The 19,887-nt window shown below is 41.3% G+C and overlaps 1 protein-coding gene across 1 annotated transcript; it reads left to right on the top strand.

The window, feature by feature from the left end:
* The first annotated feature begins 288 nt into the window (after nt 1–288).
* Nucleotides 289–18,958, top strand: PDGFRL (platelet derived growth factor receptor like). Its single transcript, XM_065061101.1, has 6 exons — nt 289–516; nt 7,061–7,355; nt 15,035–15,186; nt 16,600–16,893; nt 17,173–17,312; nt 18,198–18,958. Exons 1-6 carry the CDS (start codon nt 462–464, stop codon nt 18,384–18,386), a joined length of 1,125 nt encoding a protein of 374 aa, XP_064917173.1. The 5' UTR covers nt 289–461; the 3' UTR covers nt 18,387–18,958.
* The last annotated feature ends 929 nt before the right edge of the window (nt 18,959–19,887 follow it).

Raw genomic sequence — 19,887 nt, forward strand, 5'->3', positions numbered from 1 at the left:
AGTTAGCTCTGTTCCTGGTCTGAACATGGATTTCTGGTGAGTGTGCTGGACCAGCGATGGCCAGGGCGACCCTGTCACCGTCCTCAACCGAGAAGCTGCGGAGAGGCAGACAGAGCCCTGACCGCAGAGGGAGAGGTTGAGGCTGGAGCCCAGGGGCTGAAGGGGCTTCACCATGCGAGCGGTGAAGCGCGGCAGCAGGTGCCTGGACAGGCAGGGTCGGCCCGCGGCGAGTTGCCTCCACAGGGCCCGCCTGTGGGCGCAGCGGTCCCCCCCGCCCCAGCGAGGGAGTGCGAGTGGCGGCAGCAGCGGTCCCTGAGCAGCCTCCCAGGCCCGGAGCCCCGGGCAGGGAGCCCCGGCGACTCCTCCCCTCCGCCGCCGCCCGCTGAGGCGCCGCGGGGCCGCCTCCCGCCGCCGTCGCCGCTCCTGTCCCGCCTCAGCCCAGCGTCCCGGCCGCTCCCGCCATGCGGCTCTGGGTGCTCCTCAGCCTGCTGCTGCTGCAGGAAACGCTGCCGCACGGTGAGCCGCGACCCCCGCCGCCCTCTGCTCCGCCGGGTTCCCCCGCTTTGCGAGCCGCCTCGGGCTTTCCTCACGGCTGGGCCGCCTCCCCCGCCCTCAGCGCGGCCGCCCCTGCCCCGCGAAGCCGCAGCGGGTACCTGCGGCCGCCCCTCGCTGCCCCCCGCCATGGCAGCCCCGGGGCAGGCGGGAGCCATCTCGGGGGCGGCGGTGGCGGGGCGCCCGTCGTGCTGGGCAGAGGCGGAGGGAAGGCGGGTTGCTCTCCCGGTCTGCGGCCAGCGAGGCGCCGAGCCTGTCCGCCGGAGACCGAAAGTGTGGTGTCGGTACGTGTTGGGGGTTCGGGGAGAGGCGTGTGCGGCGGCCGCCGCCGCTGTCTCCCGTTAGGCTCGACGGTTAAGTCCGTGCTTAAATCTCCGTGCTGCGCCCCGAGGAGGATCAGTGCTGGACGGGGTGCTAGGGTTAAAAAAAATAATAATAAATAAATAGGGCACTCTTGTTCGTTTGTAGAGAGGGCCAAACTTTCCTTATGTTCAGTTTCAGGTTGTGATGGAGCCTTGGTGGGAGAAGAGTCAATTTTTTGACTGGGAACCAACATTCGTAACCAGTCTTTGATTTACATAAACTTTTAGCAAAAGAGAAACTTTTCCTCTCACGTGAATAAACTTACTAAATCTTCAGAAGAAACAAAAGAATTCTGTTGTTTTTCACCACAGAAGGGCTTGGGGAAGAAGGCCCGTGTAGCCCGTGGGAGGGTTTGCAGAAACATAGGAGGCTGGCTCTGAGGTGTGCACTGAAAGGCAAAGATGCAGCTACCACAAGCTGCCCAGGAAAAAATTCATGTAAGAACATTAAAAATCTTTCACCCTCAAAAGTGTTAAGCACAGAAAATAAAAAGTCAGGGGAGGCTGTAAAGTCTCCTGCCTTTAGGATGGTTGGAGCTCAGCCAGGCAAAGCTCTCAGCAACTGAACAGGGGCAGGAAGGGCCTTTCAGGAATCCTTCCCACCCCAGCTTGTGACTATAGGCAAAGAAATTGCACTCTGGACCAGTGTGGTGTGGGAGAGGACATCTGCTGAAAGATCTGGTCTGTGGGTGTACGCTACCACATCAAGAAAAGTGTTTTCTGTTTGAGAAATAGACAATAAAAACACATAATCAGAAATTAGTTGTTACTTGGGCGAAAAATTTCCCAGGCCAACTTTTTTCTTAGTTTGTCTACTTTATACCGAGGTTTGACAGAGTGCTTCGCACTAGGTCATCCAGAAGCTTAGCTACAGGAGAAACTGACCTGGCATATTTAATGTCAGTTCCTTGTCTAAAGCTAGAGATGTAAGTCCTAATGTAGACATTGTGATTTCAAAATAGCCTTCCTAATTTAACTCTTATTAGTTTATGAACAGTGAAAGATGTCCCTGCAGAATGTCTGCATGAGTGTTGGTGTGTGTTCCTGTATTGTCTAATGAGTGTTTGGATGATTAACTTTTCATTTGAAGTACCACAAACAGAGATGTGTCCAACCTGTTACGTTAGTTGTGATCACAAAGACTCTTCCCTCTCATCTGAGTCCTCGTGGTGAAGAATTATTCTTGATGGTAACCTCACACTTTTTTTTTTAAGGAAGAATTCATCGTTGTTAATGAAAGTTTAAAGGTCTATGCTTTTGCCAAGTTGTAGTGTGGGGTCTGCCTCATGGGATGGGCACATGTGGCAGACAGTGAACACATGCAATTCCTCTGTCTGTGTGGGAGACCTTACTCACTCTCTGCTTCTGAATTTCTCTAGATGGACACTTGAAGAAGATCAGGGACCTTCCTGTGTACCTGTGAAACCAGAGGAATGTGTATGTAGATATAGGTGATGTCTCAAGTCAAAACTGAATGCTTTTTAGCATTCTGTGATTAATACTCATGTGAGGATTGTTCTGTGTATAACATCTGCGAGAACAAGGGACAAACATTAAAAGATAGGATGCATTTTGTATTTTTGTGATGTATCGAAGCATAGTCTCCTACTTTGGCATGTTGAGTTAGTAGGGACCTTGAATATATTGTTGGATGAACTGAGTACAGTGCATCTTAGAACTGCCATTAGAGCTGATCAGAGGTGGAAAGGAGGGTTTTTCTCAATGGATATTTTTCTACTAAGTGTGTGTTTGTTTGTTTTTATGGTTGTTTGTTTTTAATAAGAAGTGCTATTGGTGCATTAAAACAACGAGAGCTTTGTGCATAAATCTAGTGAGATGGTGAAAAATCCCAAACATGGCATATTCCTATACTTGCATAAATGGACTAGTTGAGTTTCTTCCCTTCCTTGGGAAGGTCTTGCAGTTTGGATAAGGAAATGGGGAAATCGGGGTGGTGGGTTCTGTGTTCCTGGGGGGATTTGATTGTGTGTCCTCTTTATCTTTGGGTGACAGATTACTGTACCAGTTAATTTAGTTATTGGGCATACAGATACTTGATTCAGCCATGAGAGAAGGCAGGATTGCGAGGTGCAGAAGTGGTGGCCTCAGTAGACACTTGGACAGACCTGGAGGGTGCGCTGGGGAGCAGTGTGGTCATGGCTTGCTAGGAAACTCATCTCTCAGGGAGGTGCATCACAGAGGTAAAACTGGGTTTTCTGTGTTGGAAGATAAAAGCTTCTCTGATGGTGTTTCTTGAAATGCCCCTGCTGTCACCTGCAGGGAAATACAAGGTCAGACAGTCTCAGTGTGTACCTGGCAGTGTGGCATAGGAGGGCAGTGTTCAGACTCACTGGGAACTACAGAAATGTGGAACAGAGCGAGCTTGTACAGAGAGGAAGAACTTCATCTAGAGAAAATCAAAACCAGGCTTCTGGCACTTAAAATTGAAAAGCTTTCATAGGGCAGTCTTTAACATTTTCTTAAAGGCAGAGTGTCAAGTGTGGAAGAGCGCACAGTCTGGGATGATGCAGTTCCTTGGGGTGAGGTTTTAAGAACCGTGTGCCCTTGAACAAGTGTCACGATTGAGGATGGTAGAATGTAATGGAAATGGCAAAGAGTATTTTGAACAAATAGTCCTAATTTACTAGGATTTGGGGCATCAAGGGAAAAATAAAAGGGTGGCTGGACCAAAGCTTGTGTGCTTCTACAGACAAATTTGGAAAGTACAAGAGGGAACCGGAGTGGCTGGTTTGAAATGGGGTTTGTCAGGCCTGTCAGTAGGACCTCCTAATAGTAGGGCACAAATTACATAGGAAAGATGGAATAGCCCAACCCAAGGGAGAAGTGGCAGTATGTGTTGAAGAAATCTTTAGTGTCAAATCTGGTCGCTGGTGGGTTTTGTCAGTAAAAGTCATTAGGACTGAAGTAGCAGCCTTGCAGAGAACAACCAGCCTGGTTACAGACCGCCCAACAGGATGGCGGGAATGACCGCTCTGTTAAGGAAAATCAGAGGGGTAGCGAGAACTGGATAGAAAAGCTGAAAGAAGAATTGCTTACCCTTACACAGGCTGGATCACACATGTTGGGTTGGGGTTTGACCCCGAGTGCAATTGTTTAGATGCCACAAATGATGACTTCTTAGAGCTGCTACTCAGGGAACCCCTGAGAAAAGCTGCAGTTCTTGACTTGACCTGGAGCAGTGCTCGGGTAATTGGATTCAGATGTTACTTTAGAACAGCCAGACTGTAGTTTTAATATTCTTGCAGGAATAATGAAAGCCAAAGAAATGACTGGTGCATTTGATTTTGGAAAGGGGAATTACATAAGATGAGGAGGCTCATCTCATGAGCCTTATATATTTAACTCGCATATGGGTTAAATATAAAAAACAGAGTAAGGCAGACAAAAAGAGAAACAGCTTGCAAAAGGGATAAAACCAGCCATAAATCCTTTTCTTCATCTGTTGTGCTGACATAGGACAGGGAGAGATGGAAGCAAACTTTGTAAGGCTGATAGACAGAGGGGATAAGAAAGAACACCTACAGAAAGTAACACTTAAATCAAAAACTTAATTATTTGTGTGCTCCCATGTTTACTATGGAGGTGCTGAGGGAGGTTTTAATGGTAAATGGTGACATGATAAGCAAATCAGAAACTTTGAGTGCAGTGTCCTACTGAGCACTGTAATAGCAGGTTCTGAGACAGAATCTTTATGGGGAGAATCATTAGAGAACATGTCTCATTGATATGCCAAAAGAAATGGCTTTAGAAAAAATCAGCAAAATGAATAGTGTTTAAATGCCATGATTTGATGATATAGACCTAAGACTTAAAAGGCATTTTAATGCAAAATTGTTAAAACCTTGACTCAGGTGCATAACATATCACAGAACAACTCCTTTTGAGGGAAACAGAAATATACAAGTATTGGAAGATTTTTTGAGGCAGGTACAGGCAGAAAGCAAGATCTATGTATTAAGTAAATTGAACTCATTAATAAATAGGCATGAATTACAGAAGAGTCAGTATGGTTTTGTATTGTTGCCTTTTTTTGGCTATTGTTTCCCCCCGCCTCTCCTTTGCTTTCAGAAGTGTGTTTTGTTTTGCAGATCTGCTGAAGTTCTCTTAAGGACTTTATAATGTGGCATGGATGATTTGGTCGATGTACTTGGATTCCCAAAGGCTTTTGATATGCCTGTTGTTAAAGACTCCATAGGGGCCAAGGTGCTGTCAGGCAAGGGAATATCTCTTAAGGCAGTAATAACTAATAGAAAACAAGGAGTAGGAATGAGTTTTCGGTTTTTGCAATCTGGGCATAGAATTGTTTTTATCCAGTTGAATTTCACAGCAGTCTTGTAAGGCGTGTGCTTTTCAGCATAATTTGAAATCTGCTGAAACAAGAGAAAACTGACAGTAAAGAGTTGCAGAAGGATCTCTCCATTTTGAAAGACTAGGCAGTGAAAATAGGACTTGAAACTTTATGTTGGTAGGTGCAAGGGAACACAAATTACTCTAACTTTGCGTACACGTTGATGGGTTTATACTTAGGAAGTTCTAACCGATAATTCCTATTAAGGAAAGTGGTCTCTCAGTTACGCTTGATTATTCTAGAGAAAGTCCGCTCCTAGTATTGCTTTATTGAAAAGCAACAAGCTACTTAGACAGGCAAGAAGATGCCACTAATAGGTACAAGAGTGATTTGACCATATCTTGAACCCGGTGTACAGTCTGCTTTCATCTTCTATCCATTACCCAAACATGATGTAACTAAACTGTTGTAAGATGTGCGTACTTCACAAGGAGCTGTTAAATAGGGTAGGACTTACCAGTCTGGAAAGGATATGTTTAAAGGACACTTAGGTTCTCTAAAAGTACAAGAGACACAGAAAAAGTTGTGGCAGAAACAATGGATATTTATTCACTTAAATATTAGATGCCTCCTAGTTTTTGTGTTATGTATAGTTTGTGTGCTTTTGAAAACTGACCAGATGAACTGATGAGGGAAGAACCCACTCAATGCAATAAAACAGCGGTAACTGTGGTTCATTGATCCCTTGAGCTAAAGGATCTTGGAAGGCAGGACACTAGTATCAAAGGAGCAGAGATGGTTGCTGTGTTCCCTGGTTGCCATCTGACACTGGGTGGTGTCAGCCCGAAGGTGCTGGGTAGGTAGACGTTTGGCCTGACCCGCTGTAGCATTTCTAATGAAATGGAAGGCAAATGTTCTCCTGCACCAACTGCTTGCCCCTGTGATATATGCACAGTGTCACTCACTTGGCTAATGTTCTAGGAGTTACTAGAAAAACCCTACTTTGTGGTCTTCCGTGGAAGGCAGCAATCGCTTCTCTCAAATTCTCCCTTGTTATTATCATTCCGCCCTTTTTGCCAATTTTGCATGGCCAGTGGCATCACAGATGTGAAGAAAAACTGGAAGAACTATGAATATTTATTTCACTCTCCCTTCCAGAAACTATAAAATCTTACCCTCTTATCATTTGCCTCTAAATAAGGTTCTGTTTTCATCTGGACTGTCAAGATAAATGGCTGTTACAGAGAAGCGATGAATTAAATACTACTTTCAAGCGACTTAAGTGCCCTTTGTATTTTCACAGTAGTTACTGTAAAAGAAGAAAATGGCATCACTAACAACATATTATAATTGCCATGAAGTTCCACACTTGCCAGTTTTTCTTTGTGTGTCTCTTACGGTGACATGGTGTGTGAGAAGGATGTGCAGAATTGATGGGTATGTGACATCCTTGTGGAGGGGGAGAACTTGGGTAGCATTGCATACTAAATGGCAATGACATGAGGCAGAAATTACAAAAGTAGCTGGAGACAGAAATGCTGTATTTCTTTCCCTTCCCATTTATAGAATTCTCATACCTTACATATTTGTCTGTTTATGTGAACTATAAGTATAGTTTTTCCACATGTTGAAAGCTCTCTTTTTTTCCCGTTTTCACCAGGAAAATGGGTCATGCTATAGACTTCAAAAACTTATGAAATTAATTCTTGTTCATTTTTGTGAATCCTTTATAGGAAGAAGAAAACTTCAGTTATTCTTTGTGATAATAAGGATTGTTTTGCAAAAAGATTACATAACCTTTTTCTAATCAGTAACATTGCCTTCTTTATTTTCCTAGTTATTGGGCAGCCTGCTAAGAGTAAGCATTCAAAAGAACCTGGTGAAAACAAAATTAAGCCTGTTAACAAAAAAGTAAAACCCAAAACACCCAAAATGAAGGAGAGAGAATCTGCTGACTCTTCTTTGAAGTCCCAGTCCATACTGACACAGGTGATGGATAAAGGTCGTTTCCAGAAACTGGCTACCACTTTAAGCCTGCCTGCAGGACAAAGCATAGAGCTGCGCTGCAAGGGGAGTAATGTTACTTGGAACTATCCTTCATACTTAGATACCTTTAAAGACTCCAGACTCAGGTAAGCTATTTTTCTTTTTTTTTTTGAGGCGAAAAAAGATCCAGACTGCTTTTTTTCCTACCACTTTCAATACCATTGTTTTTTGTTTGTTTACATTTTTACATTCAAGATGTTCCATCTAGTGGTTTCTAATGTCAGCAAAAAAGGATAAGCATCTTTCATTTGTCACCAGTTACTGCCCTGTGGGATAGTCTTGTAGCATATAAACTGGATTTCCTTCAGATGAATCTAAAATAGAAGATGTGGTCCAGTGGGACAGCAGAGTGCTCCAGACACTAACAGGGAACCATATTAGTTAGACTGACGTAAAACTCTCCTGGCTGGTTAGTGTGGATGTCAGGTACTCACTACCAATTCTGTTGCTCTACAGAGACCTCCTGGTGGGCTGTACTGGTTGCTAACATAATTACCACCTGATACACTAAGATTAATTTCCTGAAGAGGCTCAAACCCACATCTCTTAACTAGAAAAGAGCTACATCAACAGCCATGCTAAGGAGCGAGTAAGCGTAGTCTTTAGTTTTTCAGTCAAAGCTACATTTGTGTGCAAAAGGGAGTTGCAGGATTTGTGGTGTGGCTGAGGATAGTCACCTTGGGTTTAGGAAGGCATTTTCTTTCATCTAGTGACATCTTTAAGGAAATCGCATAAATAGTTGGTAGAGCAGGAAGAGTGACTGAGGACTCTCCCTTTCTGTGCCTAACCAGAGGCGTCCTGTTGCTCTAAATGTCATTCTCTGAAAACCCGTAAATTTTTTTTTGCCTTCCCAGTTTTTTGGGAATAGTACACAAAGCAAAGTGTAGATGAAATGTAGTAATTTAGTTCTGGGTTTGAAAGAGGAGTGGCACATGAGGAGCTTAAGGATGTCTTCCACAGGCATTTTTTGCCATTAGTAGTGTGTGTTTTCACTGGCTATTTTATAGAGATTTATGTTGTCTATGAAGGACAATTAGTAAGGAGACTGTGGAGCACTGTGAATGACGCCCTAAGAAAAAGCTGTAAGTACCTTTTCTTGGATTGTTATGTGACAGAAGCACAGAAGAATGAGCAAAGGTATCAACTCCTATTGCACTTTTGTTCCTAAGTGAAATACAAGTGTGTACACTCTATGTAAATAACTCAGATTATCTGAATCTTCGTGATCCATTTCACTTATTTACAGGTATGATGCTACCTTCAAATCACTCCCACCTAATCAGTTTTTCAGATGTATTCTTCACCTTTCTGCATCCCTTTTCAAAGAGGTGTGTTGAAGATTGGCAGTTGTGCACTGTGATCTCTAGCAAATCCTCCTGAAATTTGTGAGCCAGTTCTTCTCCAAGTGTTTATTTGCTTGTCCCATGCCAGCTGAGGAGTTCAGGACTGCAGTGGTTGAATAAACCTCTGTAGCTAGTGCAGGGCCTCTTTCATAGTAAGTTATAGCAACAAGCCTATTTCTGCTGAGAACTTATCGCAGCAACATCTCTTAAAAGATCTTGTGACCGATTTAAACAACCACTGCTTTTTCTTTTGCAAGAAATAATGTTTTATCTGGATTTATTCCAGTAGGTGGCGTTTATCAGCTGCAATACGGATCTGGCCTTCCAGCAAACCAAAGCTGAACTTGCAAAGTAGTATCGACAGGAAGGGAGTGTCATTTGCCATTTTCAAGTGTATCCTATGTTTTGTGCATTTGCAAATAGGTTGCTGGCATCATTTGGTCCTGTAGACCTCCAGGTTCTGTTATCTGAGTATTAGCGTCTGACATTGAAGAAGGCAAGGCAAGTGTTGACAGATTTTGGAGAGGAATCTGAATTTCTTTCATTGTTTGACTGTCTGTTCCTCTCTTACATAAAAAAGTACTTTTCTAGTGATGCACATGGGACAAAATACAAGAATTTAAGGTAGTCTTGGGAAAAACAATATATGCGTTTCCTAATAGTGTAGTTTGGTATTTTGTAGTTTGAAGCAGCTTGGAATTCTGTTGCCTCAGCAATTTACCTTTCTAGTCTCACTCAAGTTCGCAGTATTTGTAATATTTTAACCATATAACAAAAGTTAGTAACATCACACAAATGCTGTAAAGCATTTTGGCTGGGTGGATATTTTTCATTCAGAAGTATGTTAGGCTTATATTTAAGGGTCTATATTGAAATATTATGATCTTTGCTTTAGAACAATTGTTTTGAAATAAGTTATTGAAGCAGTAAGACTGAGTTAGACCGACTCAACAATTTTAAATGTACGCAGAAGATCCTGTAATTAACTGGAAAACTTGAAAAAGTAGATTAGTAGCACACTTAAAGTCACAGAATAGTAGTAATTTATGGAGACATTGACCAGAAAATCTTGTGCAGTGGTATTTTTGACACAGTTTTAGCATGACTTTGGTAATCTCCAGATCTTTGCTGTAGTGCTAATAGATGCTTATGAAACAAAGTTTTCTTTACAGAATGTGAAATATGAAGTTTATATTTCATGGTTTTAGAAAGCTTTGATTGACTTTAACTGGAAATATCATAAAGATAGTGTGTTATTTAGTTAGCTCCATTGGTAGTGTTTATAAGTGAACTGGCAGCAGAAAAGGTTATTAAAAAATGTTATAACCTTTCAAGAGGAGCTTAAATCTTCCTCACGACATAGTAAAGACCGTGCAGCAAGCACCAGCTACAATAGGCAAATTTTTAAAAATTATGAATATATTACACTAATTATTTTAAAACAAAAATGCTGAAAATAGGGCAAAGGAGGGAAAATCAGAAAAAATATTAGCAAATAAACTACAGCAAAAACATATTTAATCAGCTAGATATATATGTGTGTGTGTGTGTGTATATATATATATATTTTTTTTTTAATCTCTCCTTTACCAGTTAGGGAGGTGCAGAGTGAAACCCAAGCTAATTAACTGGACTGGGCTTTTTTACCTTGGATTTCCATGCTGGTCTTACTGGCACTGGGGCACTGGTGCCAAGCAGAGTTGGTAGCAGCCACAGGGGGAAGAGTTGGGGTCTGAGGAGGTGATGGGAAGTGAGGAAGGAGGGGTTGCCAGGCCTGGAGGGTCAGTGAGGAGAAGGGACAATGGTGAAGAGGTCCATGCAATTGCTGGGGAACAATGGCTGCCATTCTTTTGTTCTTTTTTAGGTCCCTACAGCAATGGATGCTCAGGCATCCAATTCCTGTTTTTTTTCTTTAAACAACAGGAGGGATGTACAGATGCAGTGGCTCTGGGAATTTTAACAGTAAATAAGGTGTTTTGCATCTCCTGGGAAGTGCTAACATCCTCTGACTCTTGCTGCTTCAAGAGGAGGCTTTAAGCACCCTGGCATCTGACGGAATTGCAGTTACAGGAGCCATAAGTGACCTTAAGGCTCAGAGCAGTGAGGATGTTTGTAGCTCAGTTGGTCAGAAGGTTTGTCAACATGAGAGGTCCAGGGCAGGAGCTGGCACCGAAGGTGCCTGCTCTCTGTGTTTGGTTTCCTGTCTGTTGTTCTGGGAGAAGAGGGTATTTTGGTTTGCAACTAGTTAAATTTAGCATACACACAATGTATTTCCTATGGGTGGCTGCAAAAAGAAGTAAGGATAAAAGCCAGATGTTTTGTCTCCATGCCATGCTTATCACATTTGCAGCTCACCCATGTGGTAAGGAGAATGCAACAGCCTGGAGGACAGTGTGGATTTTCTAAGAATGGAGATATTATAATTCAAAAAGCCATTTCTGTAGTATTGGGGGCTGTGCTTTCTTTGAGCTAGTCTCTGGAGGATTACTTTACAACCGGGTACGTAAAATACTGTTGCTTGCTGTACTAGCAAGTCTGTTTTTACTAAGGCTGTAGCTGTTAACATATGCAAAAATTGTCATGAGTGGAGGGAGAGATGCTGAGTGAAAGCAGGAGGAGGACACTTTGGTTTCTTGTTTCAGAGGATAAATGATCTTTCCACTGTCCTAACTGGAGCAGATAACAGTGCACACTGAAATGATGCACTTTGCTTTAGAGACTGTAGCATGCAATGCAACTCTACGGAGAAAGCTAGAATCATGGAAACTTGGGTCCTGAGTTAAGGACACATACCACCTTGCTTCAGGACTAGCATAACTGTGATGCTTTTTTGTCTCTTGCAGTGTAAATACACCCTGCAGATAACTTTTTGTCTGCAAATTTTGCGTACTGGCTGAACTGGCCATAAATCTCAATGGTGTTAGCGGTCAAAGGTAGCTCTTGCACCTCCAGAACAAAAGGGCTAGAATGCCATTTCATAAGGCTGTGCATAACAAATTGATGGCTGTAGGCTCACCCAGAAACTGGATCTACAATGTATGAGAAGGATCAAAAACTGAGAGGGATGAAGAAAAAAAAAAAAAAAAATAGGGCAAGCACATTTCACCTTTTTTATGCTTTATAGCAAAAATCTTCTCTAAATGGGGGCAGTCTGACTTGACATAGTCTCTGCTCTGCCTGACTTGAAGCATGGTTCTCTCACTCCAGAAGACCGGCTGTATTTATTACAGAACTTCATCTGATAAATAAACTCATGTGAAATGGAACTGCTCCAGTGGAAGAAGCTGGGGCAAAGAGCTGGATGTGCATCAGGTGCACATCTCTGTGTGCAGGGGGGTGCATGGGCAGGACAACTCTCCCAAGTACTGAGAAAATTGTATGTTGTAGAGAGCAAAACCAAACTGCTTTACAACAAATGTAGGCTCCTGCTGGCTTAGTGGGGCAGCGGTTGTGCTTGTGTGTGTAACTGGATTTCATTTTGTTCCATGTGCTCTGAAGTCTGAAAGCTAGGGATTTTTTTCTTGTGTTAAACAGTAAGATGTTATGTTGTTCTTCTAGTGAGCTTGTATTTGAGATAAGCTCTATTTTGTCAATATGAATGCAGCTGCTTGAGAGGAGTTTGCTAGATGCTCTTTGAGTGATGCTCTGTACACCATCTTTTTATCTCTGTTTTTAGCTTCTAAACTTATAATAATTTTTCTGACAAAGTTCTTTTCAACTTCAAATAACTAAGGCTTACTAAGATGAAAATATGGATTAAGATTTTGGAGTAGATTTCTAGTTTCTTTAAACAGGCTTGAAATGTTTGTATATACAACATTTTTATTTTGTGATATGTAGAGCACAGCAAATTTTTGGCTTCTGAGACAGGTTTCCCGGAATCTAAAATACTAATGAAATAAAAGTTATCCTGGAAATATTGGTCAGATGTGGGATTTACCATTCATAATTTACTTTATATGGCCTGTTTTGTCTGCTTAATATGGTCATGTCACAAGTTTCAACACTTTCACTCTCAGTTGCCAGGTTTTGTTAGTGCATGTCTGTGGATGACTACCTCTCTAGGCTATTTCCATTGATTACTGGAGAGTTTGTTCTCAGTTAAGTAGAACACGCTGTACAATAACTAATTAACTCTGACCTTATTTTTCTGTCTGTTGGGATTTTGAGTTATAGTTCAGTGTCTGCATTAATGGTTGGAGACAAAAATGTTCTGGCATAATGGTTTCTCTGTAATGTTGACATTTAGTACTGGATACATGCAAAACATTTTATGCTGATGTAGTCATGTAGCCTATGAAATGTGAACTGTGAATCTAAGTAATACAGAGTAGGACATGTTTTGGACTTCCTGTTGGGTATGAAACACAACAGGATCACTTGCGCGAATAGGAATCTCTCTAATCTTATCAAAAAGAACAAAATAATTGATAGTGTAAGGTAGTGTGTATATTAAAAATTGCAATGCTACTCCTCCTTAATTATAGGATTCCAAAAAGTGAAATCAGATGAGGTCAGGTAGGACAGGTGCATTAGCGAGCAGGAAACATGATTTGCCTGTTTCCTCAGGCTGGCCTCAAAGCTGCTCCGTGGTGGATGAGTGGACTAGTGGTGTCTGAGGGCTTTGATGGAACAGGTAATTCTCAGTTAACCCGGTTTGGGTTTTGTGTTTGGTATGGTTTTCATTTCTAAGCTACTGGCCTTGGCTGGAGGCTGAATGTTGGGTTTTGTGAACTGTTGCTTATGATTGCTGGTAGTAGTGCAACCTGCTAGCAGAACACCTAGGGAGTCAGAAATTTTGGGAAGTGCATGTAAGCTGTAAGTAGCGGTCTCTATTTAAGCAGCTCTTCTGCCTGCGATGGAGATGTAAGCAAAACAGCATTCAGAGCATACAGTACAGTCAGGTATGTCTATAGTAGGGCTGTTACACTGTGACAAGGTGTTTTATGGGATAAGAACTTCTTCAAAGCATGCTAATCCCAGAAATAAATGGTTCAGCCAGTCATCTGCCTTGCAGAATAACTGCCACATTAAAAAGAAAAAATAATAGGAGGATAATAAGTGTTCAGAGAACCAACAGTTGAATAAGAGTATGAGAGCTGTTCAGACTTCACGTGAGCTGTGTCTTTGCCCAGACCCCGTTTGAAACACAGAAAAGTTTTTTGTCAAATGCCTGAAAGTGGAAAAAACTTTCCTGGCTTGGTTGCAACAGAAATGACCTTTTTTCTCAATGTTTTGCAAAGGAAAGTGGGAAACCTTCATGTTCTGGATGTGCTACCACGTAAAGGCAGGCGGTTGAAAATAACATTTTTAAGGGTCAGAGCTGCAGTGCAGTTCATCAGTACTGCTGCACGCAGCTGTCCTGACAGGGCTCCCCAAAACTGGTGCTGTTGGACCATTGCTTTTGCAATCCATCAAAAGGCAGCGGAGCAGACTGCCAACTATAACACCATCTGTCTCCAAGAAAGAGCCAGGAAAGCAAACCTTAAAATAAAAAAGGAACAAGATGAGAATGTAGCTGCTGAATTTCATAGATAGGACCTTTAACCCTTAGAAACACTGTCAGTATCTACTTATGCATCTACGCTTTTATAAATATTTGCACATTTACAAATGTCAATCCACTGAGAAATGTATCTGGGAAATTCAAGAGAAGGTGAAAAAAGCAAATCAAGTCTGAAATAATCTCACAAGCTGAAGTTACACGAGGACACTGTCAGTACACCTGCAGCAGTTCCCGGGGTCGTGTTCTGAAAGAGCCAAGGAGAGATGAGCAAAGTCCGGTGAGACGATGCCGGTGAGGTGGTTGAGGGCAGAGGAGCAGGCGATGCAAAATGACTGCCTGGCAGAACAAATCCAGGCTGAGAGAGAAGCTCTTCATGATGGTGTTTGAAGTGGAAACTTGGACCGGTATGTTAAAGATGGGAAAGCACTCACAGTGAAAGCAGGCATAAATCAAACTCCTATTAAACACCTACTCTTTACTACTCCTGAATTATGTTTGTTCTATACTATTGAAGCAGTGCTACAGTTAATGGTATCAAAAAAAGGACTTGAGGTGTGCACAGGATGACTTGAGCACGAAAATACAGGACATACATGGACAAACTGAGGCAAAACATAGATTAACACATTGTCTATAGCAGTCACAGCCTAGTTTCAAAATGGGGACTGAAAGGAATCCAAGAATGATGTACAAGACAAAAGCTTGCAAGTGCTTGTGTGTCATTGGAATTGATAAAACTACTCATGTGAGCAGGTCTTTCTGGAGCAAAAGGAGAGTTGCAACATAGCTCTGAAGGCAAAGGATGGGCCAGTTGTAGAGCAAGAATAAAAAAAAATCAAAGTAGAAGTGAGGTGACAGAAATGTATGAGGAAATACATCTGTGCTTGTCTGTGCCTTTTGTTTTTCTTCTCCCCAGTATAAAACAGCTTGACAGGTACAGTCAGCTGATCCTTGCAAACTCCACTGCAGCGGACACAGGTGAATATAGCTGCTGGCTTCAGCTCTGCAATGGTAACAAATGCAGGAAGGATGAGACTAAAACAGGTTCAACATACATCTTTTTCACAGGTAATTAACTCAAAGGGGATTACTAATGGAAACTTATTTGCTAGTAAGACAGGAATGAAGCCACATTGGATGTTTCACTGTCAAGCTTTTTCTTCCACAATTTTCATCTTGTTTTAGTGGATGTTAAGCAAGACAGTGCTGGTGCGCAGAAAAACTTCAGTGTGATTTATGAGTCTGTTCTCCCTATAGATTATGCTAAATGTGTAGGCAAAATAATGCATAATGCAAAGCAAATACCTTTGAAAATACTAACACACATTCTGAGGATCTTCTATAAATTTAATTTTTAAACAAATTTTGAAAATGTGCCTGGATAAATAAATCTGTGCAGAAGATTCATTGTCACGGTGTTCAGATGACCACGTGGACTCTTCCTCCAGTTACCTGCACTGACTTAAAAAGTTGACCTCACTGATCTTGGTAAGGCCACAATTTCTCCCAAGAGTCTGTACAGCATGCTGAGAGGCAAAACACTCTGAAGTACACGTGCAGGCCCGCAGACCTTAAGGTTGACTGTAGCCCTGACACTGCATGGACAGGGTCATGGTAGGGAACCAAGCACGCTTTACTGCAACTTGGTACAACCAGAGCTGAAATCAAATGGTTAATTTGTTCTTATCATGGAAAACATCCTGAGTGGTAAAACCACCTTTGCTGCCCAGTTAGAGCTAAAGCATTCTTGACTAGCAAATATTTCAGTACAAAATGCTAAGATGGGTTTGTGATATGTTTTGGAGCTCAGTGAGATCGTGCAGAAGCCATTTATGAGAAGTGTTTTATGTTCTGAAGATACATTCCTTTAGAAAGGCTGGAATAAACTTTTCAGCCAAGTTTTATAATAAATGCTCATGTTAGAAAGAGGAATTTCAGCTTTATATTTCTAAGCAGTATGCCAAATATGCAAATACTCTTTAGCTGTCATTCTAAAAGCACTAAATATTTCAGTTACTTAGAGCAGTAAATCAAACATTTTGCCTAAAATCGTATGTATAAAAAAAGCCAGAGCTCCCAAAAGTATCTCTTTCTAGGAGTGCTTATCTTACCAGTGGTGGTAGGGCTTTTATGTGCATTACCCTTTAAAAGTGGGCAAGTGAACAGAACTAGGTCCAGATGAGTTTTTGGAAACTTGCTGAAAAGGAATTCCAAAGTGAAGAGCACTTTGTTTTTCTTTTTGATTTAATGTTTTTAATGCAAGCTGTGTAAATAGATTAAATAGATAGTCGCACGTTAGAAAGGTTTTGGGGTTTTTTTTTCTCCTTTTTTTTTTCGTGTGTGCATATTTAAAGCAAAAAGCTTTGGGTTGATTTTTTTAATGTTGCTCTTAGCTATCTTCTCTTGTCATATGTACAATCTGTTCTTTCTGTTAAACCAAGATGTGTATATTATTCTAACTCTATCAACCCTTCTGTGTAGATAAAGAGGAACTTTTTGTACCTACTCCCAGTTATTTTGAGATTGTCTACCTGAACCCAGATAAACCTGCAGTCATCCCATGCCGTGTTACTACTCCTTCAGCTAAAGTAACTCTACACAGGGAATTTCCTGCAGAAGAAATTGAAACAGATGGAACTGATATTATTTATGATGTGAAGAAGGGTTTTGTCTATATGCACCCTACTTCTGATCACAAAGGTATCGTCTACTGCAAAGCAGAGTCACAGGGAGCCCCTCAGATTTCCATCAAGTATCACCTACTGTATGTGGAAGGTAAGGTGCTGTTTTCTGTATGTTTACAATGACTCGTTTCTTCTGCTGACATTGTTTAGAAAACAACTTTAAAAAGTTAAAATAGGTAATGTAATCATAGTTTTAAAACCTTGATCAAAAGTATAAAGTTTTGTAGGTTTAAATTCTAGCAGTTTTTCAGTGTAGAGGGGAAAGTTGCAGGTGTACATCACTTACCTGTTGCGCTAAGCAAACTGAAGCAAAAATTGACTTCTAAGTTTTATCAGTATATTTTAACTTTAGAAACTAATTTTCTGTCAGTTCCCAAGGGCCCGCCCTCAACCACAATTGCAGCGTCACCCAATAGAGCAGAAGTTGGTGACAGCGTTCAGGTGATCTGCACTGTCCTTGGGGAACCAGATGTGGATGTGAACTTCAGGTGGCAGTACCCAGGGCAGGAGGTAAGAGATGCGTGCCCTGGCAAAATGGTTTGTTCTTGATGAAGGTGATGCTTCAAAAGCCAGTCAGTGTCTAGACTTAAAGCTTCTTTCAGACTGTGACGTCTGCCTCTTGCTAGCTGAGGTGTGCTGGCAGGAGGAGGCAGCACATCCCTTTGGAAGTTCAGCCCATCTTTCCCTGAGAGCTTAGAAATATAATGGGAATGAAGCTGGAGAGCTTTACCCATGTTAGCAAAAATCAAGCTCAGCAAAGCTCACTCCTCTCTCAGGTTTTTGTTCCAGAGATGGGAATGTGACCTGATAGACTGTTTTATCAGAGAATTCTCTTATGGAACAGGGGGAAAAAAAAAAAAAACCAAACCAACTCATTATAACAACAGCAACAAAATCTAAAAAGCATCTTTCTAAGCATCGCTGTTTGTATTTTTGGCTTTGAAGTTACATTTAAAGCTATTCTCTGTGTTAAGAAAAGAACAAGGTAAAGCTCAGTCAACTAACTCCTGCCACTGCAGCCTTCCTCTTTGAGACTTTGAAAGCCCTACATGTTGAGCCTGACCTCTCCCCAGCATCCCTCACCTGTTTGATATGTACCCAACTGCAGCCGAGTTCATTGCGATACTCCAGGTGGAACTTTGGCTGCCCATCACTAATCTAAAGAGACACAGTAGAGTGGAAGAGCCGTTATGTTATCATTATTTGTCATAACTTATTGGTACATCAATATTTAATGCAGGAATATTGCTGCCACTGCCAGACACCTTCAGTCAGATGCAGCTCCTGCTCTCTGATCTCTTGCTTCAGGGTTTGATAGGGTGGTGTGCTACATACACTTTGTAGAATCACATTTTCTTATATGGGTGTTTTGGTGTTGACTTTTTTTTTTAACAGGCTGAGAGTCCGGTGATTGTCCAAAACTTCTGGAGACTGATAAACAGAGGAAGTGGACACACCACGAGAATCTCAGAGAGTGTTCTTGTTGTTGAGGATTTTGAAGCCAGAGATGCTGGAAACTACATTTGTATAGCTCAGAACCTCCAAGGAGAAACAACAGTAGCTACTAAAGTTGGACTAAATTAACAGGAAAGGCTGCTGGACATAGAATGAACTGTATGGTATTTGACATGATATCCATTTAGTTTCTTTAATAACGTTTAAATGAAGCTTTCTCTATCACTGTCTCTTTTCATATGTTAATGCATTCCATAGTCACTAGCTTGACAGACCAAAACAAAGCTCTGTCTTGCCAGCAGTAATCAGTTGTGAGTTAGTAAAATTACAATGAAGCATTAATGTTTAAGCCTGAACATGCATAGGGCTTATTATTTTTAGGAATAGGTGCTCTTGGGCTTTCCTTTGCATGTGGTGTCTTTCCTCAAACTCTTTCACAAGGTTAACCTGCTCTATGGTTTGTGCCTTTTTTATATGTGTGAGAACTGAGAGGATATTAAATATCCTCAAAAACCCACCAAGCAGGTGTAACTCTTCTGGTGCTGTGCAATTTTAGATTACTGTACATGTTTAAAACAAACAAACAAACAAAAAAACCACAAAAAAAGCCCCCCCAAAACAAAACCTTGTTACAGAATTTGCCAACATCAAGTGCTTATTTTGCAAGAATAATTAAATTTCTGAACATTATGAAAACGTAAGTGTGTGTGTGTGCATGTGTTTGTATGTGTGTTTATTTCATATACATAGAAAGATGTAAACACACAAATTACATTCTTACTCCTGGGGAAGATTAATAGTAACTATATATTATAGTGCTAAAGAGCATGTCCAGAAAATAAGTGGTTGGATATGTTGGCTTTTCCTTATGTTGTTGGATTCTTCCAACCTTATAATACGTAGCTTACTTAGAGCTCACTTCTCAATAGATGTATGGGGATTATGTTTACTAAATTATGTAGCAAAGTGTTTGCTAGGTTAAAACTTGAATTTATTTATACAGTATCATTTACAGAAGAAAAAAATGTAACCTTATTCTAATATTTAATTATACTGCAGAATTTTTTTCTCAGGTTAATAACAAGTTTAACTTAGTTACCAGTACAAGGAAAAGAGACTTTCCAGATAAAAGATAAGAACTTGATAACAATGTTGTTGGACATTTTGGCAATGTTTTTTTCTTCCTAGGCTGAAGCATAGAATTCGTGTAAGCTAGAAATGCCAACACAAATCAACTCCGTGGTGTAACAAAAAAAGGCTTAATATAAGCCAGTTTATTTACAAAGCGTGAGCTTACGAGGAACTAAAGCAGGAACTGGTCCCTTGCTTGCATGCTGCAGTGTGGCTGAACCCCCATTGGACCAGAATTTGTAAAGCTTTCTTCTGGTATGGGCTTGAAGTAAAAGCCCTTTGCTCCAGGTGATTCAAGCCCTTGAGCAGATGTGTACAGTACTGTTTGGAGTAGTGGTGTCTAGTAAGTAGTAATGTAAAAATGGCAGTTTCTCAATAATTTCATTAACCTGGTTATTAGCATAGGTAACAAAAGCAGTAAAGAAGTTTGCTGAAAGTGTTTTCTTCAGCATGCAGGAACGTAAAGTAATATAACTGATAAGATAAATATCCATGGAAA

Source organism: Columba livia, chromosome 4 (genome assembly GCF_036013475.1).
Source record: "Columba livia isolate bColLiv1 breed racing homer chromosome 4, bColLiv1.pat.W.v2, whole genome shotgun sequence".
Taxonomy (NCBI): domain Eukaryota; kingdom Metazoa; phylum Chordata; class Aves; order Columbiformes; family Columbidae; genus Columba; species Columba livia.